Source organism: Haemaphysalis longicornis, unplaced genomic scaffold (genome assembly GCF_048455015.1).
Source record: "Haemaphysalis longicornis isolate Haplotype H1 unplaced genomic scaffold, Haemaphysalis longicornis Haplotype H1 scaffold_9, whole genome shotgun sequence".
Classification (NCBI taxonomy): domain Eukaryota; kingdom Metazoa; phylum Arthropoda; class Arachnida; order Ixodida; family Ixodidae; genus Haemaphysalis; species Haemaphysalis longicornis.
In genome coordinates this window covers 145573687-145593464 of record NW_027526460.1, presented here as the reverse complement: position 1 = coordinate 145593464, position 19778 = coordinate 145573687, and the positions used below count along the sequence as shown (strand labels likewise).

Below are 19778 nucleotides of genomic sequence, written 5' to 3'. Positions count from 1 at the left end.
CTGTTCGTAATAAAATGTATTAATAGGTAAATACGAGCCGCTAGGTTAGGCAGCTCCATTGTCCAAGGAACAACGCGCACGTCCGCAAGGATCTCAGCGTCGTCGTCTCCTTTTTCCGAGGTCATGTGCCAGCTTGGCAGTGGCGCGTATCCATGGAGAAGAGGGGTCCATAACTGAACACCTGGATAATCTTCGCTCCTTCATTGAATTCCTTTCCTTTGCCAAGGTGCAATAGCCCGTGATATAACCTCCGGCGGGGAGAGCCCCGGCCCGGTGCAAACGGCGGAACAAGGTTAGAGGAAGCTTGGATCGCGGGAATGGTACGGCGTCAGACAGGAGACGTGCGCAAGTTGCGACGTTGAATGAGATGTCGGCGAAGGTGTGAGGGGTTCGATTGAGTAGGTCACGGAGTTACCATGCGTAAGATGCTGTAAGGGTCCGTGAAACAGCAGAGAAGTTTTTCAGACAGGCCGATGTCGCACGATGGTGTCCACAGGAGTACTAAAGTGTTAAGGGCGAAGTACACATCGCGATAGTGCTGGTAATAGCGCCCATTCTGGGCTGCTTGTGCTGTCGATATCCTGGCGCGGGCAACCTGTCGGGCCAAATCAGCGTGCGCTACCGCGTGTCGTGCATATTCGCTGGTCAACGTCCCCCAGTTAGGCAACACGGTGTCCAATGGCAAGGCAGGGTCTCGCCCAAAACGGAGAAAGAAAGGAGAATAGCCAGCACTGTCGAAGCCTGAAGAATTATAAGCAAAAGTAACGTAGGGTATTGGTACGTTCCAGTCACTTTGGTCGGCGGACACGTACATGGCGAGCATATCTGTGAGCTTATTACCAGATGAATAGCGCAAAAAGGCGAAGGACATAGAATGCACGAGGTCGTAGCGCTTCGTCCTCGTCATTGGCAAACGGTCAGTAAGTCCGTTTGTCTGTGGGTGATAGGCGGTGGTAAGGTTGTGCTTTGTACGGCAGGAACGAAGGAGGCCATCTTTAACTTGAGACGAGAGTACCGCTCACGGTCCGTAAGCAGTTGACGAGAAGCTCCGTGGTGCAAGATTACATTATGTAGGAGGAAGTCGGCTACGTCTGCGCAACAGCTGGTGGGAAGGGCACGTGTGATAGCGTAACGCGTTGCATAATGAGTGGCGACAGCAATCCACTTGTTTCCCGACCGCGACAAGGGGAAAAGGCCTAGAAGGTCCAATCCTGCACGAAGAATGGTTCTTCGGGGACATCGATTGGTTGAAGAGTGCCGCCTGGAAGCAAACGAGGCGTTTTTCCTCGATCGCAGAGACCACAAGCCGAGACGTATCTCCTTACACACCGGTAAAGGCCCAACTAGTAAAAGCGCCGACGCACGCGACCGTAAGTCCGAGCGACTTGCTATTTGCTCGCCAAATGGGATGCTTTCGAAAACGCCATTAGGAAGGCAGAAGACGAGAACCGCAACGGAGCTTCCGAATCCGTGTCATGCAATAGCTCTCGCTCTATGCAAAGTACCGCAGCATGTATCAGAAATAATCATATTGTCCGATTTCATGACAGTTATATTGGCATTAACTTCATCTTACGACTCTCCATTGTACCGCACACTATAGTTTTTTGTTCCAAGGCACGTGAAAGAGAGAGAGAGAGAGAAAACATTTTAATGAGCTCAAATGTGAGAGTGGAACCCTAGTCCGGGAATCCATGCGTTGCCCTCGCCGTCTTGGCCCGTGTCACCAGGAGAGTCTCGTCCTCCGGTTGACAGCTGGTCAACAGTGTCTCCCACAGCTCGGGAAAGGAACAGGTGGAGTGGGGTGGTAGGGCTGGGTTGTGAGCGCATTCCACAATTATATGCTGGAGGGTACCTAGCTGTAAACAAAACTTGCATAGCGCGGTGTACTGTGTGGGAAACAATAAATTCATTCGAACCGGGTGAACGTACGTGCCTGCTTGTAATTGTCGGAGTGTTATTTCCTGAGTTTTGCTGAGGGATGGGTGAGGGCACGGGAATTTTTGTCTGGTGGTCCGGTAAAATTGAGTAATTTCCTGATTGGTGAGAAGTGGCGTCGGAGCTGCGGTGACCTCTGGGGCTCGGTGGGCCACTTCGCGAGCCTGTTGGTGGGCGAAGTTGTTGCCCGTTACAGAGGCATGGGAGGTGTCCAAACGATCGCCACGCGGTGAGATGGACGGTATCGCTGAAGTAACCGCAGGGTCGTTGGTGCAACCCTCCCTGAAAGGAAACTACGGCAGGCTGCTTGAGAGTCAGTGATGATGACTCTGCTGGAGCATTGGATGTGGGCTAAGGCAATGGCGAGTTCACGTGAAAGAGGTACGCTTGTCCTGGGTCCCTACCCATACGGACATCAGGGGCAACGAGCTCGCGGACCATTTAGCTAAGCTCACGGCCACAGCTCCCGTTGAATTCGGCATACCTAATCCGGCTCTTCCTGCATCTTCAAGATTAGGACGATATTGTCGTTTAGACGCTACTTGTTCAGTCTCAGTTTTATCATTTGAAGAGAATCAACATTTAAAGTTCGGGGGGAATGTTCATTTTTGTGGTTCTCGGCAATGCTAAGTTACCTTCACGGAGGTGCGCTGAAGGATTCCAAGGGTTAATTTCTATCTGTTCAGATCAGGACTTTCACCTACGGAACTTTGTTTGTGGTGCCACGTCCCTGAAACAATAGAACATTTTTTTCTCAACTGTCGCCGCTTCTCGACAGCTACACAACTGCTTTAGAACGGCCCAAATGAGCGTTTGGGAGTGACTTTTTCGATTCCACTTATATTATCTATTGGCGCATCAAATTTGGGCTTTGCAAAAAGGGATATATATAATTGCATTCAAAAATTTTTTTTCACTTCAGGTCGTTTGAATTGCTGAAGGGTGCTGATTAATGAGTAATTCGGGCTTTCACAAGTGTTTTCTTTTACGGCCTCTTTCCCTAAATATTTTTTTATTTTGAGGTCCTCACGTATTTCAACAACCGATTTAGCCCGGACCTATACCCCTTGTGGGTGCGTTCTAAAGTTTTTGAAGACATCATAATCATCATCATCATGTAGTAGAGAAGAAGTGTTTGCAGTACATTGAACATTCAAAACGATTCTCTTTATGATTGCGATTGGTCACCCTCGCTTTGATTTTTCAGGGTTTTTTTTTCAAAACTTTTTCCAATCGGTCTAAATTATCTTTCCTAAGCGTGTCGTGATTAGATAAGGATTCCTTTCATTTTAACCATCCTGTGTTGATTGGCCGATCCCCTGATTGGGTATGGGCTATATCTAAAGGCGCAACAACAACAATCTTGCCCTCCCGAGGCATATGTTTCGTATCACTTGCGACGACGGCGAGCCAGAGGATCGCCATAAGGACGACGGCGCAGCGACCGAACTGGGAGGCGTGCCTGCGATGGAAGGCGATGCCCAAGACGCCAGTGCTTCTGCAGAAATGGCTGCAGGCCGCGCCCTCGAACCGCCCTGCGAGAAGCGCGGCAAGCGGCCTCCCCAGGACGTGGAACGTGACTGCTGGCTACCGGAAAAACGCCAACGACGTGCCCCCTCATCAGAGGTCATCTTGCCCAGCGGAGATGAAAACACCGCCGGGAGCGTACGGCTGCTGGACATTCCGGAAGAGGTCGTCGTGCTTATGCTGTCCTGCTTGCTGGAACGCGACCTGTGCAGGGTGGCGAAGGTGTGCCGCCGTCTGAACGAGATATCCAACACCCCCACGCTCTGGAAGAGCCTTTACCAGCGCGCCTTGGAATACAACCTGCCGCTTCTACACCCGGCGCCTGACCAGTTCTACTTTGTGTTCCCCGATGAAGCCGTCATCCCGAACGCTTGGAAGGAGAGATTCAGGCGGCTGCACAGAGGCAACCACGTGCGTCCACGCTACCAGGAGCACATCCCTGGCTGGTCACTCACCTGTACAGACAAGAATGTGACGGCCCTCAATTTATCGAGGGCAGTGAATCAGCCTGTGAGTTTCGTGCACGCTGGCACGTATCAAGAGGAGTTAATCACAGTGGACTCAAGTGTTGCGCTCATCGGGGCCGCGCCAGGTAATGTCGCGGAGAAGGTGATAATACAGCGTGGGAAGGGCTCGACGGTTACATTTGTCGAAGGCGCCAGGGCTGCCTACCTCGGGTATCTCACGCTCAACTTCAAGCCGCGGTCCCCGTCACCCAGGCGTAATCGGAAGCGCTGCTGCTTGCAGATCATCGCGGACTGCTCGCCAAGAGGGGAACACTGCATCGTGCACAGCACGTCGGCAGTAGATGCTGCAGTCTGCGTGATCGGTCAGGGGGCTGAGGCTCGCCTCCACTGGTGCGCTATCTCCGACTGCCCAAATGCAGGCCTCTGCCTAGCCGATTACGCCAAAGGCACGTATGAGGGCAACGACATCAGCCGCAATGGCCTGGGCGGCGTGTGGGTGAGCAACTACGCCAGTCCCGTCATGCGCCGCAACCGGATCCACCACTGCACAGGCGTAGGATTGTACGCCTTCGAAAACGGCATGGGACACTTCGAGGCCAACGACACATACGACATCAGCGCCGCGGTCGTCGAGGTGACGCTGGGCGCCGAGCCCAAGGTGGTGCACCGCGAGATCCTCAACGGCGAGATGAGCGGCGTACGCGCACAAGACAGCGGTCAGTTCGGGGAGAACGGGATTCGCGTAAACAAATTTCCTGCCGTTTGGATAACCTCCAACACAAACCCCATGATACGGCGCGGCGACGTCTCTAGATGGTCTGGGAATGGCTTGCACGTATTATACAAGAGGCTGGGAGTTATTGACAACTGAATCGCGGGGATCCAGATCGAAGGAAGTAACGACCCGACAGTTCGGAGCAACACAATCCGCCACGGTCATCAAGGGAACATCTCCCAGCACGAGGCACGCACGGGCCTAATTGAAATTAATGAAGTAAACGGCGTATGAAATTAAAGGTTTCGATGAGGGGAATCACGTTTGACAAATGCAAAAATGCTTCCTGATTATTATCATGACTTAGTCATGGTGGATCATAAATTGGGTTAAAATTTAAAATGACGTCACTAGGGTGAACGGGGCATCACATTGAAGGTTGCGATGAGGAATGTCACGTGGAAGAAAAATGCGGAAGGGCTATGTCATGAGATTGTCAGTATTATAAATAAATAAATTAGTCAGTCTTTGGGTTAACGGTCAAATTGATGCCACTAGGATGTGTTTGGTATTAAATTGATGGTCTCGATGAGGGGAATCACGCAGGACAAAAATGGAAATGCTTCCTGGTTATAGTTATGAGATAGTCGTGGCGAGTCTTATATTGGGTTCAAACTCGAAGTGGCCCCGCTAGGGCTTTTAGGGTATCACATTTACGGTCTTGATGAGGGGAATAACGTTGGACAAATAATAAAAAGGCTTCGTTGGTGTAATCGTGAGATACTCAAGGTGAGTCATAGATTGGGTTAAAATTCAAAGTGAGGCAGGTAAAGCATGTGGGATATCAACTTGAAGGTTTCAATTAGGAGAATCACGTGGGGCACATAAAAAATGCGCCCAGCTTGCAGTCGTGACATATTCCGATTTGATTAAGATTCCAAATAATCCTGCTACGGTGGGTGGGGTGTCAAATTAAAGGTTTCGTTAAGGGAAATCATGTAGTGCAAATATAAAAATGCTTTATGGGTATAGTTATGAGATAGCCATGGTGAGTCATAGATTGAGGGAAAATTCAAAGTGACGCAACCATGACTTTTTGGGTATCAAGATAAAAGTCTCGATGAGGAAACTCGCGGGGAATAAAGATATGCGCCTCCTTATCATCGTGCTGTAGTCATGGCTAGTCATAGATCTGGTTAAACTTCAAAGTGCTGCCGAGAGGGCGTTTAGGGTATCAAAATATTTGTCTCGGTGAGGGAAGGTTGATCGGATGCAACCTTGGGAAATCATTGCACTGAATAATTACCATTTAACTAAAAAAGTCTTACTGAGTGCCTCATAGATATTGCCGTGAACCATGCGTTGGGTTTGTTTATTTGTGTTTTGCTTTTGCCGCCCGGCTACGCCGGTCTGTGTTATCGGTGTTGTGTGCGCCAAGAGATCCGCGTTTTCCCTTCTTTCTTTCTGAGCCGCATGTGTTATCTCTTCTGATAGGGAGAGCGTTTTGAACTAACGCGAACAGCCTATACTAATCTTCGTTGATCTACAGTGTCCTGGATACAATTCGAGTATTCCAGAAACCCTCGCGCAAAGTGATAAATTCCCGCTGAGTAGATGCCGCGGCATTCGAATCGTCGACACCAGTCTACGCACGTTAATTTGTTGACTGCTGTTTCGCCGCCTGTGTATTCTTTGAGTTGTTAGGGGAGCACAAGTTCGCTCCAATAAACTTGTTTTTAAGTGCGATGCACTTTATAAGCGACCCTGAATCCGCCGTCATCCGCGCTCCTCCTCCTCTCCCCTAGCAGCGGCGCGAGGAGCGGAGAGGAGCGTCTGTAGCAACGGCGCAGCGACGTCACACCCCACGTGACCCGCGCGCGCTCCGCCTCCCGCGCCGTGGCTGCGCGCGCCCGCGCCGGCTCCCGCACCGCTCCTCGCGCCGTGACGTCACACTCCCACGTGACCGCGCGCTGGCGCCTTTGCGTCTGCTCCCCCTCTCCTCGCGCCGTGACGTCACATGCTCTGCAGCTGGCGCGCCTCTCCCCCCGTTAGGTTTGCACTCACCCTCGGCGCGCGCCTCTCCCCTCGCCTGACAGCTCCCCCTCGCCGGAACTGCGCCTCTCAAGGCGATGGCAGAATTACTACGCCGTGTACTCTCGGCGCAAGAAATGCATTCGCACTTCCTCACGATTCCCTTCGGGGAGGTGGGGGCATTTTTTCTTCAAGACAGCTGCGTCGTCTTTGGCTACGTGACATTTGGTGAAGGTGCTGGGTACGCACCCTTTATGCAACCAGCAACCCCTGGAAGCCACAAAGCCAGTCCAACTAGAGCCAGCCCCCGACTGCAAAGCCTCGCGCCCGGGTTTGATCTTCTGCCAGACGGACCTAAAAGAACGACCGCTGCAACCACCACCATGGTGCAAGAAGCAACATCGCCAATCGTCCTGCAGCAGCCACGGGAACCGCCATCCTTCAGAGGAGCCCCCGCAGAAGAGGCAGAAGAATGGTTGGAGAAACTGGAGCGCGTCCGGATATTCAACAGATGGGACGACGCAGAAACGTTCCGGCATGTTTTCTTTTACTCCAAGATTCAGCTCGCACTTGGTTCGAGAACCACGAGAGATCCTTGACCAACTGGCCTCGCTTCAAAAGCGAGTTCCTGAAGGCTTTTACTACCGTGGTCAGAAAAGAACGCGTGACGCTATTGTTGGAAACTCGAACGCAGCACACTAACGAAGGGGTCATGGTCTTCGTCGAGGAGATGAAGCGACTTTTTCGCCGTGCGGACCCAGAAATGACGGAGGAAAAGAAACTACGGTTTCTGATGCGAGGTGTGAAGCAAGAGCTCTTCGCGTGCCTTATTCGCAACCGCCTAAGACCGTCTCCGAATTCGTGTCTGAGGCCGCCGCGATGGAGAAGAACCTCAAAATCCGAACGAGGCAGTACAACCGCCCAATCAATGCGCTGGTTTCGGAGACGATTGGTGCCGCCGCTATTAACTCCCACTCACTACGCTGCACCATCCGTGCAGCGGTGAGGGAGGAGCTGCGGAAACGTTTTCCGACGATGACGCCACAACCTCAAGTCTTCCACAATCCGGGAAGAAGTGCAGCAGGCTTTGGGAACTTGTATGCCGTCCGAAGCACCCCGCGAGTCAGAGGCTATCACCTACTCCGCGGCTGTTCGTCGACCCCGCCCTGTTCCAACACGTCGTCAACAGGCCCCGCCGTACCGCCGCGCAATGTCGCCTTCCCGACCCCTGTAACCCGAGACCAGGCGCCAAGGAAGACGGAGGTGTGGCGAACGCCCGATAATCGCCCGCTGTGTTACCACTGAAGAGAGGCCGACCACATCTACCGCCATTGCCCTTACTAGGTTCGCGAGGATTCTCCGTCGACGCACTTCACCCTCTCCCTGGCCAACGATCACGTGACATCGACGAGTATCTCTCTGAAACAAGCCGTGGCCCAGCCCGTTTCAACCGCTCGCCGTCGCCCTACCCGTACCCATCTCCGAACCGCCGTAGCAATGCTGACTTCGCCCGTGGAAGGTCCCCCAGCCCACGCGGGGGGGGGGGGGGGGACGAAATCAGCGACTTCTGCAGGTGAAGTTGCTCTACGGCGAAAAACCGGAAACTATTCAACGACGCAAGGACGCGCCGAAGACAGTGATTCCCGACATTCCCTCATCCCGACGACCCGACCTAACCCTGAAGAGACTCCTGAACACGACGAAAGCTACACTGCACGACGCGTACCCGACATGACCGAGACTCCCGCTGAGAAGACGACGACGACGCACAGTGCCCGACCGTCAACACGCACAAGCCGAGATGCGACGCTCCGATGCACCCGGAACTCGAGGAAGGCGGCGTCCGACTTCAAGGTGACTATCGACGGCTTTTACGTAGTCGCCCTCGTAGACATGGGAAGTGACTACTCAGTAATGAGCGGACCATTTGCGCCTAAGCTGAAGAAAGTTATGACAAGATGGAACGATCCGCACATACGCACAGCAGGAGGCCACCTCTTGACGCCAAGTGGAACGTGCACATCCCGCGTCACCATAGATTGCACGACGTACCCTGCCGCGTTCGTTGTTTTGCCTCACTGTTCCCGCGACGTAATTCTCGGAAAGGACTTTTTGAAGGACAACGGCGCAATAATTGATCTGCAGACCAAGTGGATAACTTTTTTCTGGAATCACTCCATGACGCCGGAACCGAACCCCGAACACCGTGCCGCTGTAAGGATCGCCGATGATCATGTCACCCTGCCACCCCATGCATGCTTGATGATCACCGTCTACTGTGAAGGTGCTGCTCCTGACGCCGACGCTATCGTGGAGAGTGACCAAAGGTTGCTTCTCGACCGCGGTGTGTCTGTCGCAAGAGGCATTGTGCGGTTTAAGCAATGCAGCTCCAACGTTTTGGTCACCAATTTCACCGAGGAGTACCAGCATTTAAACAAGGGCGCTGAGATTGCGTTCCTCGAAGAAACGCAACAAGGAAGTGACGTGATCGCAGTCAGCGACTTTGAACGCGCACCCGAAGATACCTTCAATCTCCCGCATGCTTTCGACATGAATCTGGCGTTACCACAAGAAGAAAGGAACGAGTTATTGGCTTTGCTTCATCACTACAGCGAGTGTTTTTCGTCGAATTCAAAGTTACGTCAGGCACCTCTGGCGAAGCACCGGATGATAACCGAACATAGAGCCCGACCTACCCGACAGTCACCGTACCGCATGTCTTCACACGAGCGCGAAGTCATCCGGACTCAAGTAGACGACATGCTCAGCGACGACATAACACTGCCATCTAAAAGTCCGTGGGCTGCGCCGGTCGAACTCGTGAAGAAAAAAGGCGGCACTTTAAGGTTCTGCGTTGATTACCGGAGACTGAACAAAATCACCAAAAAGGACGTGTGCCCCCTGCCACGAATCGACAACGCCCTCGACCACCTCTGCCACGCTAAGTACTTCTCATCGATGTATGTGAAGAGCGGCTACTGGCAAATTGAAAAGGATGAGACAGAGCGAGAGATGACAGCATTTCTTACCCCGGACGGTCTATACGAGTTCAAGGTGATGCCGGTTGGGCTGTGCACGGTACCAGCCACGTTTCAAAGAGTCATGGACACTGTGCTAGCTGGCTTGAAGTGGCACACCTGCCTCGTATACCTTGACGACGTTGTGGTATTCACAAGGACTTTCGATGAACACTTTGCAAGGTTTGAGTCAGTACTTGAGTCTATTTGCTCGTCGGGGTTAAAGCTGAAGCCCGAAAAGTGCCGCTTCGCTGGCGAGGAACTCCAGTTTTCGGGACACGTCGTCAACGCGGCGTTAGTCCTGCCGGACCAGGCGGAGACATCAGCCATAGAGAACTTCCGAAGACCGAAAGACAATAAGAGCGTGCGAAAATTTCTCGTGCTATGCGCATTCTACCGGAGCTTCGTCGCAAGCTTCGCACGAATTGCAGAGCCATTCACGCGCCTGACAAAAAATAGCACCCCTTTCGCCTGGGAAAACGCTCAAGAAAAAGCATTCTGCGAGCTGCAACAACGCCTGCAAAACCCGCCCGCGCTCGCTCATTTCGACGAAAACGCCGAAACGGAAACGCACACGGATGCCAGCGATATAGGTTTCGGTGCCGTTCTCGTCCAAAAGCAAAGCGGTTGCGAAAAGGTAATCGCTTATGCAAGCCGTGGTCTGTCGAAGGCGGAAAAAAACTACTCTGCCTCCGAAAAAGCGTACCTGGCTATCATATGGGCCATTTCAAAATTTCGCCCATACGTGTATGGCAGACCGTTCAAGGTTGTGACAGACCACCATGCGCTATGTTGGCTCGCCGATTTGAAGGACGCCTCTGGCCGTCTTGGGCGGTGGAGCTTGCGCCTGCAAGAGTTCTACTTTACAATAGCCCAGGAATCCGGCAGGAAACACCCCGACGCCGACTGCCCGTCCCGTGCACCCGTCGACCCACCACCACAAGACACGTATGAACACAGGGCGTTCTTCGGAGTCGTGACAGAGAGCGATCTAGCCGCCAAGCAGCGTGCCGACCCCGACCTGCGCGTCATGATCGACTACCTCGAAGGACGCACTGTCGCCGTGCCTAGGGCGTTCAAGAGGAACTTACCAGCATTCTCCCTAAAAAAAAACTCCGTCCTCATGAAGGAGAATTTCAGCCCCGGAACGAGAGCTAATTATCTACTTGTGATCCCCGCAGACCTCCGTGACGAAATTTTGGAAGCGTTCCACGACGAACCGTCTTCCGTCCGGAAATCTCGGAACAGCTTGCAATATTACGAAAATCAAGGCGAAGTACTTCTGGCCCCGACTTACATCCGACCTCACCCACTACGTTCGAAGTTGCCCTGACTGCCAGCGACAAAAAACGCCGGCGACAACACCCGCCGGAATACTGCAACCGATCGCCGTCCCGTCAAGGCCATTTCAACAGATCGGAATTGACTTTCTAGGCCCGTTCTCTGTCACGATCACAGAACAAGTGCATTGTCGTAGCGACAGACTACATGACGCGCTACGCAGAGACCACCGCTCTTCCGAGGGGGACCGCACAAGTCGCCAAGTTCTTCATAAACCAAATTGTGCTACGACATGGAGCCTATGAAGCCCTAATATCGGACCGCGGAACGGCCTTCACTGCGGAGCTTATGCAAGTAATCTTACGCTACAGCAACACGGATCATCAAACAACTTCGGCATACCACCCCCAAACGAACGGACTAACGGAACGCCTGAACAAGACAATCACGGATATGCTGTCTCGTACGTCGTCGTGTAACATAAGACTTGAGACACAGTCCTTCCGTATGTCACGTTTGCGTACAACACGGCTATCCAGGAAACCACGCAGATGACGCCGTTCGAGCTTGTCTACGGAAGACGGCCGACTACGATGCCCGACGCCATGCTTCCGCACGTAGAAGACGACGAACTCAACGTCCGCGTGCAAGGATACCTTTAGCGTGCAGATGATGCCCGACAGCTCGGTCGAGTTCGCACAACGGACCAGCAGCTGGTGGATACGAGACGTTAAAAAACCTCCGACGCCGAGACGCCGAGTACCGCCGAGGGGATCGTGTGTGGGTTTGGACTCCCATTCGATGACGTGGACTCAGTGAGAAACTTCTACGATGGTATTTCGGACCCTAACGGATTCTACAACGTGTTGGCCACCTTACCTACGAGGTGATCCCCGATAGTGATTCCGGAACATCACGATGAGGCACGCGGCCCGAAGTCGTCCACGTGGAACCTTTCTACGCACGTTGACGGACTTCTATTTTTTTATCTGTTCGGACTGTCGCTTGTGTTAGTATTGGGTCGATGCACTCTTGGAGGTGGGTAATACCGCGAACCATGCATTGGGTTTGTTTCTTTGTGTTTTGCTTTTGCCGCCCGGGTACGCAGGTCTGTGTTGTCGGTGTTGTGTGTGCCAAGAGAGGCGCGTGTTCCCTTCTTTCTTTCTACACCGCATGTGTTATCGCTTCTGACAGGGAGAGCGTTCCGAACTAACGCGATCAGCCTAGAATAATCTTCGTTGATCTACAGTGTTCTGGATACAATTCGACTATTCCAGAAACCCTCGCGTCGAGTGGTAAATTCCCGCTGAGCAGATGCCTCGGCATTCGACTCGTTGACACCAGAAAACGCACGTCACTTTATTGACTGCTGTTTCGTCGCCTGTGTATTCTTTGAATTGTTAGGGGAGCACGAGTTCACTCCAATAAACTTGTTTTTTCTTCAAGACAGCACGTCATCTTTGGCTACGGGACAATATAATTGTGCTCATGAATGGTTGGCAAGCTATCTTGAAAATATAGTTGGTTTGACACAATACAGCACTCAACATCCTTCAACAAGCCTGCGTTCCCATGAAACAGTGTAGGAACGATTGGGCATCAATATATGGGCATCAACGACCCGATCGACCCGCTCCGAATTCGGGGCATGTGAGTCGGCGTACTCGTAAAGCTCCTGCATAGCACGGACATACTCGATCATCGATTCGTCCGGGGCTTGGGTGCACATTTCCAACTCTCTACGCATCTACGGGAGATAGTCGACGGGCAGGAATTCTTCCCTGAACAACGTGCGGAATTCGTGCATCGTGCGCGCCGTATGGCCTACCACTCGATACCACCGGGCGGCATGGTCGACTAGGGCTGCGGGAAGTACTCTGTGCAGCACCTCGCTCTTGCTGATGCCTGTCGCGTGCTCATAATGGCTCAGAGCCAGCAGGAGCGTTCGCGCTCACTTGGTCGCTGTAACCGCTATACGTAGGCATCGGTAGCTGCACCCTGGGAGCGGCTGAGCGCGCCGTCTGCAACACTTGCTTCATGGCGCATGCGAGAGCATTCGCGATGGAAGCTGCATCCACAGTCATTCCTTCGCTTACGGGCGCCTGCGTGCTCACTTCCACGACAGGTGCGCCGTATGGGGCTTCAACATCCGCGTAGCCCGGCGCATGGTGGTTGAACGCGTGGCGTCACTTGATGTAGAGCGCTCGCGGGATTCGGAACTTTCCCAAATTCTCGTCGCTGGGCAAGCCGCACTCGCGGTTGAGTAGGGGCCGTGGAGAAGGGGGACCCGAGCCGCTCCTGCGCTTGCGGTGGGCGCTGTTGATGCAGAGCATCGCGGGACCTCCCGGGAATGATCACAAAGGTCGGCCCACAGCATCAAATCCACCAACTCATAATTCTGTGCCACGTTCCTCAGAGCTAGCGAACCTCGAATTCACTTGAAGACGAGTCCCACGTTCGGGCGCCAAAAATGTGGGGACCAGGGTTCTTACGGCGGCCTAGCTCGATCCTCGACATTTGGCCGCAAGGCTAGCTCCGGTGAACACCACCACGGATCGCCAACTTGGGGTATACGGCAGCGAACAGCAAGGAACACATGACACAGAATTCGCCCACTCCGACGTTTATTGCACTGCAATAAGGGGACGTCAGGCGCGTCGCTCTACACCGCCAAGACCACCTTAGCCAGGACGTGATGAACAAGTACAAGGGCGGCAAAAGAAGGCCAAAAAGGAACAAGTCGTACTTGAGGCCACTCCCGATGATAGTTCGTAACCAAAGAGGCCCTCCCTCCGTCGGCCGCCCCGGACCAGGCTGCCGGAGCTTCTGGGCAAAACCTGTCACGTGAGGGGTTCGACCGCGCCCCCCCCCCGTTCTCACGGGCATCCTCCCGGAGGGGGAAGCGCACGGCCGCGAAAAGAGATGTATCACCCCTCTCGCCTCGGTGGCGGGCCGAGAGAGATAGAAAATCTGGCGGAGCTCCGCAATCCCCAAACAAGAAAACCAAGAGTCACAGCCCCGAAAGACAGTACATAAACACTCATACTCACACATTTCCAATCAAGACTGCAAATAATGGGAGGGAAAAATATAGGACAGTAGAACTGTAGAGGCGTCATCAAAAATCGTGACGATGTTTATGAGATACTGCATACTGTTACGAATAGGCCAACGCCGCGTATTTTCCCGCATCAGCCACCACGTGCGAAGCCACCATGTGTGTGCCACAGCCGTCAGGCGCCCGCGCGTCGGTGAATCATACTTTCGTGTCTCTACATGCCCGGCTTGGACGCTTCGCTATCGGCGCGATCAACATTCGGCGGCGCGCCCAGGCATTCTTCACGGACGTGCACCCCACAGCCGTCAGGTGCCAGCACGTCGGTGAGTCACGCCTCGACATGCCCAGCCCAGTCACCTCGCTTTCAACGCGCTTCAAACTTTGACGGTTACCGGCCCGGCGAGGCATGTATCAGCATGTTTGAAGGACACTCTCTCATCTCTCCCGGACTCCACGTGCGCCAAGGCCATCGATGACTCACGAACTGTGGAAAGAGCGTTGTGTGTGTCTGTGACGTCCGTGGCGTGTTGCTACTCGGCGTTTTGGCCGTTGCCGCTTTTGGGTATAAATAGAGGCAGCCCAAGCGCTGAAATTCATTCTTGTCTGAGCAGCGAATCCATGCGGTCGCTCTGCTCGAGTCCTGTATAGGGGCGTACGGCTCAAGTTTCGCCGCGCGCATGCAGCGCCGTTTCCTCCCCTGGCAGCCTTTGCTCCCATTTCATTGCCGCACACGGGGTGCGCTGTTCCGCAGATTCGCTTGGAGTACGCTGCTTGGTGCTTCGCCCTGATGAAAACTAGCGCGCCTAAGAGGAAAAGACAGGGCTCTAAATATTGTTGTGCAGTTGGGTGCCACAACAGCGTCGCAAACACGAAGGGAAAAGAGCCCATCGTCAAGTTCTATTCGTTTCCCGGCAAGTGGTACGAGACATTACGGCTGTGCGGCGGAAAAAGTGAGTGACCGTTTCTCTACCTTTCTCCTGTCATTCAGTAGCTGAACTGCACTAAATTACCTTACTTTCTAATAGCTCTGATGGCTCCGTGGCTCCCCCCAAAAAACACACGAATACGCAGCAGGCACTTCGTGAACAATGCAAAGAGCGAGAGCCAGGCCAACCCAGCCTACCTGCCGACTCTGTTTCCGGATGTTTATAAAAAGCGGCTGGTAAGCGGTGAGAGACACGAAAGGTAAGATGAAGGGTAGAATCAGCCAGATTTCGCACTGCCTTATACTTGCCCTGCTTTTACCGCAGGTGGGCAAAGCGGAATCGATCAGCTGCTAGAAATTTGACGTCGCCTCATCCGCCAGAGCAATCCTCACCCGTGGACGTGCTGTCGAACGTGTCGGAGGCCGAACACGTCGCAGAATGCAACGCTGCTAGCATGAAACTCATCAGTTTTCACTCGGTTTAACAGTAGAAATATGACGAGGATAAGTTTTCAAGTTCACGAAAGCAGGGTATGTCAAGAAAGCGGGTTCGGTTCCCGGCCGCGGCGGCCGCTTTTATGACGCAGGCGAAAAGCAAAAACGCCCGTGTGTTCGAGATTTCGGCACACGTTAAAGATCCTCAGGTGGTCAAAATTAATCCGGAACCCTGCACTACGGCGCGCCTCGTCGTCTGTGTAGCGTCGGCGCGTTAAACCTCATAATCAATCAATCACGAAACCACGGTGAAAAAGAGGGATCGAGCGAATGCATTCCTAATCGAAATACCTGGGAACAGGTCCGCGATGGTCTTGTTCACGTCCCGCTTGGGTTTTTTGGACGGTTTTTCCCACTGCTGGGGTCTGCTTGTGCAGGTATCGTCAGTTGCCTCTGTTGAGTAGTGTTTTCTTTGTCGAAAACAGTACGGAAACCGCAGGCGTGAACTTGCCTTTGGATATTAGCGAGTTCCCGCTCGACTGCGCGTAACTTAACGGGGCGGCTGGTGCCGCGCGCGCAGGAGATCTCCTAGGAACGATGCGAACAGTGTGGGGTTCACTTGAAGATCTGTTTTATTATACGCACAGGTATACACTACAGAAAGAGGGTAAGGGCACGAACAAAGAGGAGAGTCTCGGTGCCTCAAATGGCGATGGTTGGCGTGGGTTTGTCTGCAGGCGCGCACATATAAAAACACGCGTCGCTCGCTGGCGCCGCACCGTCCGGGGTTTGTGGTACTTCAGATGCGCCGCATGGTGCAAACAGAAGCCGCTTTTCGTTCCGATCCTCGTCTTCGGTTACTTGATCCGGGGTCTCCAAAGTCCTCCCGAGCTCTTCCCCGTCAGCGACGTATAAACTTTAGAAACGCCTTCCGAGAACGGAGGAATTCTTAACATCCTCCCCCCAATGAGCCTCTGCTCATTCTTATTACAGCTCCAGAGGGTAAAGCGCTTGAACTGGCCGGCGTAATTCTTTCTTGTTAGGCAGAACTATTCTGCAGGCCCGAGCCTTTCCGTCTCGTCCGGGAAACGTCTCGACCACCCTGCAAAGTTTCCACAGCTGGCGAGGTGTTTTATCTTCGCCGAGCAAGACAATGTCTCCCTCCTTGACGCTCTTCTGCGAGAGCCCCGCTGCGAAGTGCGCCGAACGTAGCTCCAGCAGATATTCGCGTCTCCATCGTCTCCAGAACAAATCCATAAGGGCGCTGCGTCGCTGCGATTGCCTTGTGACTGTACTTTTCGTAGATGTCGTTACGATATTACCGCCGGGGGAGGGCAAACTTGTAAGCCTACGTCCGATGAGTAAGTGCGACGGGGTCAAAGGCGTGAGTTCTTCCGCCTGAGAGTGCACGTAGGTGAGCGGACGAGAATTGACAACCGCTTCCGCCTGAGTGAGAATGGTTACTATGCTGTCGTAGTCGAGTGCACTTCTTCCAAGAACCTTTCGGAGAACGTTCTTGACTGTACGTACCATTCTCTCCCAGAAACCACCCCACCATGCTGCTCTTTCCACTATGAATTTCCAAGTTATTCGATGGTCACTTAGGTATGCCTGAGTGTCGCTTCCTTTGATGGCGTGGAAGATTTTGTTCATGTCCGCTGAGGCTCGCTTGAATGTGAGAGCGTTGTCCGAGTACACAGTTTTCGGTATTCCTCTTCTCGCAATAAATCTCCTCAACGCCATAAGAAATGTCTCAGTAGTGAGGTCTCTTACCAGCTCTAGGTGTACCGCCCTGGTTGTAGCGCAAGTAAAGAGCGCTATATAAGACTTCCGCATGCTTCCTTGGTCCGTGTAAAATATGGGGCCCGCGAAGTCTACACCCGTAACCTCAAAGGGGTCCGCCTGAGTCACCCTGTCAGCTGGTAGCGGGGCCTGAGCTTCCGCGGCAGGTCGACAACTCTGTCTTTGACACGGCACGCAGCGTCTTATGGCTGATTTCACGGCTTGTCTTGCACGAATGATCCAGTAGTTCTCACGGAGGTGGGATAACGTATCTCGTACTCCTGCGTGTAGAAGCCGCTTGTATTCCCCGCGAATCAGAAGGCCAGCGTAAGGGTGCCTCGCAGACAGAATGATCGGATGTATTGTTCTCTCTTGCTCTGTACTGTTTTGCAGCCGACCTCCAACCCGTAGCAGTCCCTCGTTGTCTAGGAACGGGTTCAAATCTTTTATCGGGGATTTTCGGTCGAGCGGCTTGGATGCACTGAGGGTCCGTACTTCATTTCCGAATGTTTCCATCTGTGAAATCCTCAGCCAGTACCTCTCCGCTTCGGTCATCTCTTCGGCTGACAGGCTCCCCATCCTTTTCTTCGAAGAGGTTCTGCAGTTGTAGAGGAAGCGCGTGATCCACGCTGTTGTCCGAAGCACTCTAGTGATGGAACTCTTTCGCTTAGGTTTATCAGAACAGCTGGTTCGCCGTCTGTTATGGTGTTTAGCACCGGCGTTCTGATTTCTTCTTGCCAGAGTTGGGGATCAGCAAGGCAGGGTTCGAAGGCGGGGTACGTTTTGCTTTTGTTGAGCCACTCTGGCACTTCCCACCATTGCTTAGCATTCACCAAAACTGATGGTAAGATAGCCCTGGTTAATATGTCTGCGGGGTTTTCCTTTCCGGGACAGTGCTTCCACACTGCGGGATTGGTCAGTTGTTGTATCTCTTGGACTCGGTTTGAAACAAAAGGCTTCCATTTGGAGGCGGAACTTTTGATCCAGCTTAAGGCTATCGTTGAGTCTGTCCAGCAGTGAACTGTCATGCCTTCAATTCCCAACTGTTTTGTCAGGTTTTTTGCCAGCCGTGCGCCGATAACGGCTCCCATCAATTCCAGTCGCGGTAGTGACAGTCGCTTGAGAGGAGCCACTCTCGCTTTAGCCATCAACAATGTCACCATGGTGCATGCATTTTCTGTCCTTGCTTTAACATAAGCAACAGCGCCGTATGCCTTTAGGCTGGCATCACAGAACACATGGAGCTCCATTTCTGTGCACGCAGGGCTGAGGTCACGAGCGAGCAGCCTAGGTGTTGCGATCTGCCTCAGCATAGGCAGATGGTGGCACCACTTGTCCCACGTCTCAGCCATATCGGGCGGGAGACTCTCGTCCCAGTCTGTCCCTCGTTCCCACAGGCTCTGAAACATTACTTTCGCAGTAGTCGAAATTGGCGCGAGGAAGCCAAAGGGGTCAAATACGCGTGCAGATGCCTGCAGAAGAAATCGCTTCGTGTCTTGTCGCTTGCTCAAAAAGTCAATCAGCGTGTTCATCTCAAACACAAAATCGTCACTTTCTGGCCTCCACTCGACTCCAAGAATTTTTGTCATCGTCACGTCGGAAATTCCGCTTTGGGTTCGATCTGTTTCCGACAATGCCTCTTCGAGCTTGAATTCGTTCGATTTCCATTTACGGAGGTTCATGCGAGCTAGCTGCATGATTTCCTGTGATTCACGACAAATCTTTTCCGCCTCCTCCAGGTTGTCAGCTCCCGTTACAAGATCTTCCACGTACAAGTGGTCACGTAGCATCTCTGGTGTTGCAGGAAACAAGTTATGCACAGAGTCGAGATGGTGCTTTAAGGTAGCTGCGAGCAGAAATGGACTAGAGGTAACTCCAAAGGGCACTCTTGTCATTCGATACTCCTTGATCGGATGAAGAACGTCCCCCCTTCTGGGAACGCTTTCGTACCAAAGGAAGCTTAGTGCATCGCGATCCATTTCCGCAAGCCCAACCTTCTCAATGTCAGCCATGATGGCCACATTGTGCATCCTGAATCTAATGAGGGTATCCGACAGGTTCGGATTTAGGTTCGGCCCAGCAGATAATACCTCATTCAAAGACCGCTGACCTGGTGCGCTTGACGAAGCATCAAAAACTACTCTTAATTTGGTAGTTTCACTGCTCGGGTGCGTTGCGCCGCGATGCGGCATGTAATAAACAGGCCCCCTCGGGGACTCACCCGCTTCGAGAACTTCCTCAGCGTGTCCGGTAAGGAGGTAGTCCCGCATCGCCCTGTCGTAGGCCTCAGCCGTGCCTTCACTGCGCAAAAGCTTTGTAGTCAGAGAGGAGAGCCTCGCAAGAGCCGTCGTCTTGTTATCCGCAAGCTCGTGTATGTTTTCTTGCCAGGGAAGGGCAACGCAGTAGCGACCGTCCTTGTAAGCGACGTTTTCTTTGAAGATCTGTAGCACTTGCTTCTCGGTGTGGGTGTTATCTGGCTTGTCCGTAATGCCTATGTGCTCCAGCTCCCAGAATGATTTTAGCTGCTTGGAAAGATTGTCGTCATCCAGGTCGGCGCTTACCGTTACGCGTGTTAAGAATTCCTCCGTTCTCGGAAGGCGTG

At 53.0% G+C, this 19778-nt stretch overlaps 1 protein-coding gene across 1 annotated transcript; it reads left to right on the top strand.

Annotated features, from left to right (window-relative positions):
• The first annotated feature begins 3405 nt into the window (after positions 1–3405).
• On the top strand, positions 3406–18963 carry LOC144153474 (F-box only protein 11-like). Its single transcript, XM_077685115.1, has 2 exons — positions 3406–4629; positions 18916–18963. The coding sequence occupies exons 1-2, from the start codon at positions 3406–3408 to the stop codon at positions 18961–18963; spliced, it is 1272 nt and encodes a 423-aa protein (XP_077541241.1).
• The last annotated feature ends 815 nt before the right edge of the window (positions 18964–19778 follow it).

Coding starts and splice junctions, on each gene's coding strand:
- LOC144153474 (XM_077685115.1), top strand. CDS start 3,406: ATGGAAGGCGATGCCCAAGACGCCAGTGCTTCTGCAGAAATGGCTGCA. Junction 4,630..18,915: donor TCAACGGCGAGATGAGCGGC/GTACGCGCACAA, acceptor CGCCTCCTCCAG/GTTGTCAGCTCCCGTTACAA.